Source organism: Lactuca sativa, chromosome 9, assembly GCF_002870075.4.
Source record: "Lactuca sativa cultivar Salinas chromosome 9, Lsat_Salinas_v11, whole genome shotgun sequence".
Lineage (NCBI taxonomy): Eukaryota > Viridiplantae > Streptophyta > Magnoliopsida > Asterales > Asteraceae > Lactuca > Lactuca sativa.
Genome location: NC_056631.2, coordinates 216,524,937 through 216,538,352, shown reverse-complemented (window position 1 = coordinate 216,538,352; position 13,416 = coordinate 216,524,937). Strand labels below are relative to the sequence as shown.

The following is a 13,416-nucleotide window of genomic DNA, read 5'->3' as shown; positions in this document are numbered from 1 at the left end:
GGGGAATGACTCGACTTGATGGCGCAACATTCACTCCTCACAAGTTATCCGCAATTTGACATTTTACTCTGATGATTTGACATTATTATTAATAAATAGTTTTGGAACAATGTGACAATTGTAACTTTTGTGTTTATTTAAAATGAAAATTTTGATCATGGTTTTTGGGCTATTACATCAACAAACACTGAAACAATTTAAATATTCTTAACTTGTTTACACTATTTTATATTTATCATTTTTCATTTTCAAATTGGCAAGATTATCATCGAGAAATACATTTATGTTCCTCGCTTGAGCAATTTATCACATTTCCTTATGAGGCTCTTTTCATCAATACCATAAAAACACTTTCCTTAACATTATGATACAAACAAATGTGAAAAAGTTAGCCCAATGAAACAAAAACGAGGGAACATAGATATGTCATATAGCTACCTCTTGCTCCATTAAAACCATATCAATGTTCAATTTTGATGCCTTCATGTATACATATTGCTTCCACAAGGAATAATTATTTATTGCCTTCATGTACACATATAGCTTCAATATCAGTGTTGCTTCCACAACACTAATTATGATTTTTGATCTAAACTATAAAATACAAATCAACAACCGATAAACTATAAACATACACAAAATCAATAATATACGTTAAAAATCTTACTATAATCGCAGTAAACATTATTTATTGAACAAATTGTTCAAGATACGTAAGTTATACATGCAAACACGCCGGTTACGATGTAAATGTAGGATCAAAGGCTACCATTAAACGATCGAAAATAACTCGTAACCACAACCAACCGAAGAGCCATCCACAATCGAACGCCACATGGGAAAACAAAAGCGTTTGAAAGACCGTTCTTCCCAAACCGAGCTGAAATTGACATGACGCTACTTAGCCTAAAAACGCTACAAAAAAAAAAAAAAAAAAAAAAAAAAAAAAAAACTCTTAAGCTATATACACAACAAATAAAGATATTGTACTTATTTATTGATAGTTTAATATTGAACTTTTGTTGGAGTTGTTTAAACGTGTGTAGTTCTGGTAGGTGATTATCTTTTGCTGAGTCAATGGTTGCGTCACTCACCGATTCCATTACCGAGTGAACTCGGTATGTAGCTTGTCGTATGAATCGACGGCCAGCCATCATCTCTCCTTATCAAAACAACCCTGCACCCCTTCACAACTCCTCCTTCTCTTTCTCTCTCTAGAAAACCCCAGAGAGAGAACTCAAAATAACAAGGGTAAAAAACCCCCTTTTCATCATATCTCACTGTGAAACAACATCATCTTGTTTCTCTCTATCCAAAAACCGATAAAGATTTCAAAGGAAAAATGGCGCACACAGTGTTCCAGACTGCTCAAATTATGCCAATCAATACCCATCTTGTACCCACCGTCAAAACCTTATCATCAGCGCCGTCGAATCCTCTGTTACCGGTCTCTAATTACCGGGTTCTTCCGTTGTCCCGGAAGGGTTTGATAGTGAAGAATTCTTCGGCTATTGTTGATGGAGATGCTATGGCGGGACTTGAACGTTGTTTCAGGATGTCTCCGTCTTCAACACCGGAGTGCCCGCCGTCTTCCTCTTCGGCGCCGTCCCATGGACCGGTTATGAAGGGAGGACAATACGGTGCGTTTGGTGGAGTGACTCTGGAGAAATCTAAACTTGATATGACTCAGAAACAAACCAAGTCTAGTCCAGAGGTTTGTGTTTCTATTCAGTTTCGTAATTTTGTGCCCCATTCTATTTGATGATCATTAGGAAGCCTTCGTGGTTCCAATATTATAGTTTCGTTTATTAGAATCGACAGAGCTAATTTGAACCCTATTTGGGAATTGGGAATATACATAATAGTACAGTAATCTCAGTTTCTGATATGCATCGAGTATGACGAAAAAGTGATACCCTTGTTTCTTCTTCAGCTTGCAATCGGAGGAGGTGGGGGCAATATCGGAAAGAGCATCAATTTTGGTGGTGGTGATGGCGGTGATGATGATGGTGATGATGATGATTACTTCGATGAATTTGATGATGGTGATGAAGGGGATGAAGGTGGACTCTTTAGGAGACGGATTATTTTCCCAGAGGTTCTGAATCAAATCTATAGCTTTTGATTTCTTCTTTTTTGGCTTTAACTTATATGATTCATGATTGAATATCATATAAATTCTGGCAGTTATTTGATCGGAAATTTCTTGAAGCTGTATTGAATGAGTGGTCAAAGACGATGATGGATTTGCCATCTGGACTCCGGCAAGCCTATGAAATGGTAAATGATTTTCATAATTAGGTTTTGTTTAGTTGAATGGAATGGAATGGAATGAACCATTCCATTCCTTCCATGATTCCATCATACCAAACATAACCTTAACTGAATCATAATCTTTAATGTGTGTAATGGTGAAATTAGGGTTTGGTGAGCTCAGCCCAATTGGTAAGATATATAGCAATCAATGCAAGGCCAACAACTGCAAGGTTTATCTCGCGTTCGCTTCCTCAATCGTTGTCTAGGGGATTCATTGGCAGGTAAATTTACGGAAGTGCCCCTGTCAGTTGGGGGTTTCTCAGTGTTTGTTTCCATCATATTCTGTTTGTCTCAACATAGGCACATTCTTCTGTAATTCTGTCATACTTGCATTCAAATTGATAACTGAAAAGCCTTTTGTCGAAAGGGAGGAAGTTAGAGGATAATTATGGGGTTATTTTGGTAATTTGTTCAATGGAAGTATGGAGGGTAATGTGAGGAAACTTGATGACCTTTAAGTTTTGATGATACTAATAGAAACCTGTTTGTATAATAAGAGCACTAAGGCCTTGTTTGGTACTTAGTCTTTTGTTTAATGTTTGCATTCAAAATTTGTGATTTCTATTTATCTGACAATAAAACTAAAAGGGTTTTGGAAAGTCTTAACTTTTTTTTTCCAAAAAATAAGATGAAATTTCAAAATCATTAGTTAACATCATGGTTTTAAAGTCAAATAGTCTGTACATGTTTTTGCTTTATTAAACCAATTTACAAGTTCTAAAATCAAGAATTCAATTTACAAGGGCTGTTTACAAATCATGTAACTTATAAGATATAGTTTCATCTTCTATATAAATGTAAACAACAAATAACCCATGTGTATTCCCTTTTCTTTTAAATTCCTCTTATTTATCCCCTTCTACACGTAATCATGCAAATCTTTATTTTTATGATCCTCTAAAATATTCATACTTGTAAACATAAACATTAAAACAAAACCTTTTCTTAAAAGATTAAACATCACTACATCAGATCATTTGCTTAATTTGTATTCAATGTTACTTTTGTTCATATCTTATTTTGTTAGTTTTTCAGTATTTGTATTATCTCCAGTTAATCTGAAATAAAAATGTTTTAAACAGAATGATTGCAGATCCTGCATTTTTATATCGAATCCTCTTAGAACAAGCAGCAACAATCGGTTCTTCCGTTTTATACGAGGTGAAAAATCGGAAAGAAAGGTACCAAAAATCACATAATATCATTATCATTGTATGATTTTTTAAATTAATTTGTTATATATGTTTTTTATAGGATAAAGGAGGAATGGGATCTTGCTCTGATTAATGTGCTTACTGTAACCGCATGCAATGCGATGGTTGTTTGGTCACTTGCTCCATGTCGTTCATATGGAAACACTTTTCGGTTTGATTTGCAAAACACTTTGCAGAAATTACCAAATAATGTTTTTGAAAGAAGTTATCCAATGAGGGAATTTGACATGCAAAAAAGACTCCATTCTTTCTTTTACAAGGCTGCAGAGTTGTGTATGGTTGGCTTGACAGCTGGCGCACTCCAAGGTGGTTTGTCAAATCTTGTTGCTTCCAAAAAAAAAGCAAGGTAATGTCACTTTTTAATCATTTTGAGTTGAATATCTTAAACTTGTGATTGATTGATTTGATTTTTTTTTTTTGTTAGATTATCTTTGACAATTCCAAGTGTGAGTACGAATGCATTAGGGTATGGTGCGTTTCTTGGAGTTTATGCAAACTTGCGTTATCAGCTTCTAAGTGGATTTGATAGAGCCATGGTCACTCAGTTTGATGTCATTGGAGTTGGATTGTTTTTTAGCACAGCCTTAAGGTATTCTAATCATTCAAAATTAGTTCGGAAGATTTTTTAATTAATTTAAAATAAAATAAATGCAGAATCATGAATGCACAATTAGGAGAGACATCAAGGCTAGCATGGCTAGGGGTGGAGGTGGACCCACTAGCCCATTCAGACGACTTGCTCAAACAAGCTTACAACAGACCATCTGAATCCAACAACACTTCTTCACCAAAATGGTTCTTATCCAAAAACGCAGTCACTTCAGGGCTCGGACTTCTAGGGTTCAACCAGGGTCAAAGTCAAACCTCCGGTGAGGGTGAGGCGGCACCACCACCACCTAAGGCCAGGAGAAAGAGAATTGTGAGGAAAAAGGTGACGACTTGAGTTGGATGGGTGGTTGAGTTTGGTGATCAATTTTGTAGGGTGACATGGCTTGGCTGACTTATGATGATGATCCAGCTGGCAAAAATGAAGGTTTTCTTTTGACATTGACATGATGATGATGATGAGAATTGATAAAGAAGAAACTGGAATTATTTATGATTGATATGCTTCTTGTTATTACTTACACCAGTAAAGATTTTATGGAATTTTGTGCACCCTGTTCCTCTCCTCATTTATGGCTTTTTTACTTTTGGGAGTTTTCTGTAAACTCAAAACTCAAGTTGTGAGTGTTAATTGTTAAACAAATAAGAGATTTCTCGTAGGAAAGAAAAGAAACCACCCTTTTAGTCCATTTATGATTCCTAATGTTTGCATATGTTTATTGTTTGTTGATTTGGACATGGGTATTGTTTGGGATTTCTTACTTAAAACAATTTCTACTTTTTTTTTTTTTTTTCTTTTAGTAGAAGAGCAACTTATGTGCTACAAAACTAAAAATTTTAAAAAAAATGTATGAATTATCTTATGTGGTATCACAATAACTTGATGAGTTGTTTTTTTGTTTGACTAATTAGGATTATACATGGTAAATTACCAAAAAAGATATTTAATATTATTGACGAAGAAAAAGAAAACAAAGCTTCAAAACTGTGATTTATAGTAAATTCGTTTTCGCCTATCAACAAGGGTAAATTCGTTCTCACCTATATACATGGGTAAGAGTAATCACCTATATGCATGGGTAAGAGTAAATTCGTTTTCACCTATCAAAAAGTACAAGTTAGTATTGGCTTTATCTCACTTGTTGTGGTTTTTATAAATTGCTATAAACAATTTTCTTTTCAAAAATAAAAAATCCAAAGTGCAATTCTCTAAGGTTGGATAAGATTCAAATTTAGTCTTATAATTGGATAACGTATAGAGCTAGATTTGTTAGATTACGTTGGTTTTATCTAATGTATTGCTAGCTCGTTTTAATATATTTCTGCCGATAAAAAAAAAACCTATCAACAAGAAGTTTCAAATGGGTTAGAAATGTACAATTTATAGAAATATGTCTATTTAATTAAGTTATGTGTAACGTCCTAAAAATACTAAGTAAAAATTTTATTTTTCAATCACTAAAAACTAATCATTTATTTGTTCAAAAGACAATTAGAGTATAATATGTTCTAGATATCAGCGTGAAATCATAAATCGACTGTGCAAAATAAAATGCGAAGGGATGCATTGCAATCAATCCAGGCCATTTCCTTTAGAACCATAAGTACCTGAAAACATTTAAACATAAAACTGTAAGTACAAAGCTTAACGAGTTCCTCAAAATACTATATACCATACATAACATACAAATGTGTGAATGTTGTGGTCCTCCCACAGTCTTACAGTTATTCACTGTTGCAGTCCCCTACAGTCTTTGTTGCTATGGTCCTCCCATAGTCTTCCGTATGGGTGTCATGGTCATCCCATGGTATTTCATGCAGTTGCTATGGTCCTCCCATGGTCTTTCATACAAGAGTCATGGTCCTCTCATGGTCTATCATGCTAAAGTTACAAAGATAGTCCAACAACCTATATAGTATAGCGAGAAGACTCACCTGAACTACTCATCAAAAGCTCACCAACATAATATCTAACCCATGCTACCTAATGCCAAAATGAGACCAATCCTTAGACAAAAACTCAATCCTACTCAACTTTGACGAAAAGTCAAATTGGTCAAAAGTCAACAGTCAACGGTTAACAATCAGCCACCATGTTGTGGGCAACTACTAACCATGCCGTGGTAGCCATCCGAAAAACAGTCACATAGAAACATGCCGCCACGCCGTGGGCACATCTAGACAAAACAGATGCGTTGCATCGCGTTACAACGTTGTGAGCCATCCTTGTCCACACTGTGGTTTTCAGCTAGGAATACATTTTTTCCTTAAGAGCTTAATCTGTTAAGATAATCCTTAATACTTTCCAAAAAGATTCTTTGCATAAGAAAGGACCATAAAAATCATGACTTTATGTCCAATGCATGTCTCACCCAAAACTAGGTCAAAATGGTAAGAAATGAAGTCAAAACTTCATGCATGACATCACACAACTTGTGAGTCCAGATCTGAAACTGTTGACGTATCTCACCTGAAGAAACTTCAAAGGATAACAGATCCGTCAACTCAGGAACTGTTGGGTTTTGAGCATAACATCATTCCTATGGTGTACATGCCACCCTAATTGCCTTGGATCTAGATTTTTCTAATTTGAACATACAACTATGAATACCAAAGCAATAACCCTATAACTAGCATACATATATCGGAAATCACATATTTTAGGGTTCGAAACTTTACCTCACTTGTTATATTGTAATAACAAGAATTCCTTGACCTTTGAAAGTTTAGTGCCCTAAGTGTTGCATCACTAATGGAGTCACAAACATCACTAGCAACAAGGAAGAACAAGAGAGAGAGAGAGAGAGAGGAGGCTTCAAAAGTCGGATAGGGTTCCTTCTAAAGGCATCGGCCGATTTTGAGAGCCATTGGGGCTCCTTTTATAGTTGAGGATTACTAGGGTTTTCAACTTGGAAACCCTAATTCCCTTTCTTAGGCCGTAAGCAACATATGGACTCCTATTTGTCAAGCCTTCGACGAAATCTTTATAGACTCACATATAGATTTCGTCCACCTTACACCAATAAGGACGATGAGCCCAAACTATAAGTATTACTGATTTACATAATCAGTCTCCGCTTATTTAATCAGTCTCTTTTGATTACCAAATTAATTCCAAATTAATTTCTGATCAATACTAATTAAATAATATGATTTTTCAATTAATATATTATTCTTATAATATATTATTCATCCGTGCCTATGGAATCTGCTATATAATATACTCCACAAAAATTGTTAGGGATTCATCGCTATGAAATTTGCTAGGGAGTCATCACCACGAAATTTGCTAGGGAGTCATCACCACATAATTGCTAGGGATTCAGCACCACGGAATTTGCTAGGGATCTACAACCACAAAATTTGCTAGGGATCTACAACCACGAAATTTGCTAGGGATCCACAACTACGGAATTTGCTAGGGATTCATCACCATGAAATTTACTAGAGATTCACCACCACCGAATTTGTTAGGGATTCACCACCACGACATTTGTTAGGGATTCATCACCATGAAATTTGTTAGGTATTCATCACCACGGATTTTGCTAGGGATTAACTACAACAAAATTTGTTATGGAATAACTACCACAAAATTTGTGATGGAATCCTACAACGGAATACACGACGGAATACCATCTACAACGGATTTCATTCTGTTGTCACATTTGCGACATAATGATTGTTTCCCTAGCAAACCCTCGATACCAGGTTTTTTGGGACAAAAATTGGCCCTCGCAAATTCCATCGTTATTCATCTTTTGCAACGGAATTTTAGCTTTTCGCAACAGATTCCTTTCATAAAAAAATCGTGTTTTTCTTGTAGTGGCCGCCTTTCCTTTGACAACACCTAAAGGCCAGATACGCCTTTTTGGTCATGCTAAGAAGATCAGTGTTTCCCAATTTAATTAATTACATGTACAAACCTTTGCACATTTAGTTTAATTAACTTTTACAACAATCATAACGTACATGTATGTTCCTTTCATGTTCCATATTCAATATTATTGGCTATATGTTTTACGTTTGTAACCTACGTTGACAACGTTAATTCTGGTCTTTTTACTTTATGTTCCGGATAAAATTGATCCCTCGATCAAGTCCTAACTAGAAATCTCTTAAGAAAAGACGAGAAATCGTTTAGATTCGAGGCGAAAGCCTTCCCCGCCGTTATAGAGTTCTTCTGCTCTAATCTCCGAAATCGAAGGACTTCATACAGGCTGAGGACTTAGTATTGATTCATGCAAAGATGCTCCTCTAAAGCTGGAATAAGGGATTGCCCACTTCACCGCCCCGAAGAGCAATGTCTCTGTTGTTTTGCGCGCCTACGGAGAGAGACTCAAAAAGTACCTACGCTCAATCAAAAGAAAGGTGGATTAAGTGATGTTAGTTTGTTATATTTGTCCGCTTAAGCTCTCCCTCCATTTGTTTCTTTAACTTTGCAAGCTCTCTTTACTAACATTCCATGAATCTCACTCACTATAGCTCATGTGTCCTACTCACTATAGATTACGTACCCAACTCATTACGGATTCACCACGGAACTCCTCTATGATCGATTCTCTTAGTTCGTGGATATCTTGGGATGTTGAGGATGCACCTTATGTTGTCTTGAATCTCCTTTTCCCCTTTTCCCAACCCCTCTAGTTCTTGAACCTTCTCCTAATTAAACGAACCTGTTGTAATGCCACTTGTTATGCTTGTCATGAATTTGTTTCTACAAGTTCACTGTACGACACTTAGTACTCATTCCAAATCAACCTAACTCGAGCCTTTATGTCAAACAAGGCAAAGCAAGCAAGTAAACCAAGTATGAACAACTCAAGAACTAAATGAGAATTATAATCCCTCTATTACTCTTCAAGTGCTTATATAGGAGAGAACTACATTGTCTACTCAAAATAAGATATGTATACAAACAAATTACAAGTAACTATCTATTTATAGTAGACAACAAATAAATGGAAACTGTTCTAGAAAATTATGTTCTAAATATTTACAAGAAAGTTTCTAGACAACTTTTGCCATTTTATCCTTCCATCATCTTCTTGATATTTCTTGAAGGTTCATGATCCTTGTAGAATTTTCCAACATCTAATTGACTTTGCATAACTAACATTCTCTTGTAGTCATGTAGATATGTAAATCGTATACCATATTTATGCTCACATTTCTTATGTCTAATCTATGTAGCATCAAAAAAAGGTTTCATTTGTGTCACTAACATGAGCCAATAGTGCCTTCAAGTCGCCACCAAAATTACTATTTTCTCCCTTCAACCCCTCACCAGACACAAAGACATGAACTTGATTTCTAACCTCAATCCAACTACACCCCGGTTGCTTCAATCCTCTTCTCTCTTTCAACTTCTCCCTCACTCTCTCCACCACCTCCCACCGTCCTGCCGCCGCATTCACATTCGACAACATCACAAAACCCGAACCCTTCTCCGGTTCAATCTCCGCCAGCTTCTCCGCCACAACTTCCGCCACCTTCAAATCACCCCCCGCACGACAACCATCGAGCAAAGCACCCCACACCCCCGCATTACCACCCATTTTCATCTCCTCCACCATCTGTAAGGTGGTTTCCGGCCGCCCTGCTCTTCCAAGCAAGTCCACCATACAACCATAATGCTCCGGCAACGGATCAATCGAGTACTTTTTAACCATCGATTCAAAAACCCTAAACCCTTCATCCACCAAACCACCATGGCTACACGCAGATAAAACACCGATGAACGTGACCTCATCCGGGATAACTCCGGCGACCTCCATAGCCTCCATTACCTTCACCGCCTCTTTCCCGTATCCATTCAAAGCATACCCATCGATTAAAGAATTCCACGACACGACATCTGTCCGTGTAGTATAACAAAATACCCGTTTTGCCCTTGACATGTGACCACATTTTGCGTACATAGTAATCAAAGAGTTTATCACATATATGTCTTCTTCATAACCTGTCTTCAAAACTATCTGATGAACTTGTGTCCCCAAATGTAAAGATGCTAAATTTGCGGATGAGCTTAAAGTTGAAGCATATGTAGATTCATCTGGTTTATAACCATTTTGTAACATTAAACCAAAATACTTGAATGCATCAATGTAAAACCCATTATGGGTAAAACCCGAGATTAAGGAATTCCAAGTGACTATGTTCTTGTGTTCTGTTTTGTTGAAGAAATCAAGGGCTTTATCCATTTGATTATCTTGACCATAACCTGCAATCATGGTGTTCCAAGAAACCACGTCTTTTTTCACCATCTTTTTGAAAAGATCGAGGGCTTCCTCCATGATTCCGTTTTGAACATAACCCACAATCATCGTGTTCCAACAAACAGTATCTCGATTGTGTACTTGATTGAAGATTTCACGGGCCTCGATGATTCTATTGTTTTGGGCGAATCCTGAGATCATTGCAGTTTGAGCTCCGGTGTTTTTGTATGGCATTTGATCGAGCAGTTGGCGGGCTTGGTCTATGTTACCAATACGTACGTATCCATTGATCATGGTGGTCCACGAGACTGCGTTTTTTTCTGGCATTTGGTTGAATAGGGTTAAAGCTTCATGGATTTGGGAGTTTTGGACGTAAGCTGCTATCATGGCGTTCCATGAGACTGTATTCTTAACTGGCATTTCATCGAACAGTTTCCTGGCGTCCATGATTTGACCGTTTCTACCAAGCCCAGATAAGATTGTGACCCAAGAAATGATATTTGGATTCGGGGTACTCTTGAAGAAACTCCAAGCAGAATCGAAATCACCAATTTGAGAAAACCCATCGACCATTAAGTTCCAGGAAACTACATCTTTGACTGGGATTTGCTCGAAGAACTTTGAAGCTATACTCATTTCTCCAATCTGGGTATAACCTCCAAGCATTGAATTCCAAGAGACTAAATCTTTCACAGGCATTTCATCGAACAGTTGTCTAGCTTCCTTAAGTTTTCTATGATTTACATAGCCTGAAATCATAGCATTCCAACAAGCTGGGTTCGTCTTATCAGGCATTGAATTAAATAAATTTCTCGCCTTTTCAAGCTCCCCGTTCCGAGTATAGCAAGTGATCATCAGAGTCCAGGTGAAAACGTCTCTTTGAGGCATTTGATCAAACAGCTGACGTGCCTTTTCGACTCTGTCATTGTGCAAACAACCCGCAATCATCGTGTTCCAAGAAACAAGATTGCGGCGAGGCATTTTATCGAATAGGTTTAATGCATCTTTAACTCTTCTATTTTTCGCGTAGACAGAGATCATCGAGTTGAATGTCACAGTGTTCCGATGAGTCATTTCGTTGAACAATTTACAGGCTTCTTCGACCCTACCCGTTTTGCCAAACTGGGTTATCTTGCTATTTTGCTGAAAGAGAATGCTCCCATTCTCGACGACAGATTGAATCCTCGCTTTCATGATTGTTGAATACAGGCTCAAATACCAACAATAATATCACATGCTCAAGACCATCTTGTTGGTCCAATTAGACCCATCCGCAGAAGTGAATCATTTAGTTAGGAGACTTCCTTTGAACAGCATGATTATATGAACTTTAGGTTGAAGGTTGCATGTTTTGCTTTTGACAAAAAAACACCACTCACTAAGGAATGGAATATGGTATCGAGGGGTAATGGAAAAAAGGCATGTTTGGTAAGGAATGGAAAGACCCATCATTGAAGCAATTCCATTCATTCAAAATTTCAAATTACCGTGTTTTCATTTCTTGGGGTACCCCCGTTTTTTTATTCCATTCCCTCCCGATAGTTTTTATTTTCCCAAATTGCCCTCTATCATCTTCTCAAATCGGAAGAAGATGCACGACCTCACTAATAATCAGCATCATATCTTCCAATTATTGAAGAATAGATACCGATTCTACCTTTTGATGGTAATCACAATCTTATTTTCCCTCAAAATGGCATAGCATTAACCAACCATATCATCTCTATAAAATCGATTCCTGTTTAAATGTTAGTAAAAGGGTAACAAGTGATTAAAAAAAAAGTTACATATTAACTAGACTCGATTCTATCCCTGTCAAGTCGTTTTGATATATGTTTTAGAAAGCTAAATATATGAGATAATCAAGTTTAAATGAAATAAAGGTGGAAAACTAGATGTTGGAGCTCATTTGCTTTAAAATTTAGGAAAATGACATAAAAGCCCTTAAGTTTTCACAAAAATATCGGTTTTACTCTTAGACGTGTTTTATGTCTAGTAAAGTCCGAAGTTTTGTTTAATTTGTTCATTTTTACCCTTGTAGCCGGTTTCCAGGCAATCTACCGGTTACCTAATGTCAGTAAAGCCCTTGAATTTTTAAAAATATTCGGATTTATCCTTAAGTTTTTCAAAAATGTTCGGATTTACTCTTACCTTGATTGTTATTATTATTATTATTATTATTATTATTATTACATTTTTAAATGTATAAAAATATTTGATATGTTTTTAATTCATTTTTATACATATTATTATTATTATTATTATTGTTATTATTATTATTATTATTATTAATACATTTTTACATGTATAAAAATATTTTATACACACATTTTTAAATGTATACACATATTTTTACTAATATAAATATAATTTTAAAAATATATATACTTGTATTTAATATCTATATATACATTTGATAGCCCATGTAAACCTGTAGAAATGTATTTATACATATTTATATGGTTTTTGCAAAATCAACAATTGACGATATTTTTTACTTTATCAAGTTTTTTCTATTCGATTCAACAATTATAGATGAAGATTTAGGGTTTTCAAATGTATATAAATACTAAATACAAGTACATATATTTTTAAAAATATATCTATATTAGTAAAAAAAATATTTTTATACATTTAAAAATGTATGTATAAAATATTTTTATACAATTAAAAATATAATAATAATAATAATAACCAAAATAACAATCAAGGAAATGGTAAATCCGAACATTTTTAAAAAACTTAAGGGTAAATCCGAATATTTTTGAAAATTCAAGGGCTTTACTGACATTAGGTAACAGGTAGGTTACCTGGAAACCGGCTACAAGGGTAAAAATGAACAAATTAAACAAAACTTCGGGCTTTACTAGACATAAAACACGTCCAAGGGTAAAACCGACATTTTTGTGAGAACTTAAGGGCTTTTATGTCATTTTCCCTTAAAATTTTCATCCCTTTATATTGGTATTCATTTAAAGATAATAATATAATTTGTGTATGTGGTCATTTACGATCTTTTTGATAGTTTTTACCTTTTGGGTAAATAAAAGAAATGTCTAATT

At 35.5% G+C, this 13,416-nt stretch overlaps 2 protein-coding genes across 2 annotated transcripts; one reads left to right on the top strand and one right to left on the bottom strand.

The window, feature by feature from the left end:
• The first annotated feature begins 1,173 nt into the window (after positions 1-1,173).
• LOC111919246 (protein RETICULATA-RELATED 1, chloroplastic) lies at positions 1,174-4,825 on the top strand. Its single transcript, XM_023914857.3, has 8 exons — positions 1,174-1,714; positions 1,934-2,098; positions 2,188-2,280; positions 2,422-2,537; positions 3,399-3,497; positions 3,571-3,876; positions 3,955-4,119; positions 4,185-4,825. The coding sequence occupies exons 1-8, from the start codon at positions 1,343-1,345 to the stop codon at positions 4,471-4,473; spliced, it is 1,605 nt and encodes a 534-aa protein (XP_023770625.1). The 5' UTR covers positions 1,174-1,342; the 3' UTR covers positions 4,474-4,825.
• A 4,140-nt stretch (positions 4,826-8,965) lies between these two features.
• LOC111919245 (pentatricopeptide repeat-containing protein At1g09410, mitochondrial) lies at positions 8,966-12,027 on the bottom strand. The gene has a single exon (XM_023914856.3). It carries the CDS (start codon positions 11,546-11,548, stop codon positions 9,332-9,334), a length of 2,217 nt encoding a protein of 738 aa, XP_023770624.1. The 5' UTR covers positions 11,549-12,027; the 3' UTR covers positions 8,966-9,331.
• Between the last annotated feature and the right edge of the window lie 1,389 nt (positions 12,028-13,416).

Coding starts and splice junctions, on each gene's coding strand:
- LOC111919245 (XM_023914856.3), bottom strand. CDS start 11,548: ATGAAAGCGAGGATTCAATCTGTCGTCGAGAATGGGAGCATTCTCTTT.
- LOC111919246 (XM_023914857.3), top strand. CDS start 1,343: ATGGCGCACACAGTGTTCCAGACTGCTCAAATTATGCCAATCAATACC. Junction 2,538..3,398: donor TCTAGGGGATTCATTGGCAG/GTAAATTTACGG, acceptor TGTTTTAAACAG/AATGATTGCAGATCCTGCAT. Junction 4,120..4,184: donor TTTTTTAGCACAGCCTTAAG/GTATTCTAATCA, acceptor AAATAAATGCAG/AATCATGAATGCACAATTAG.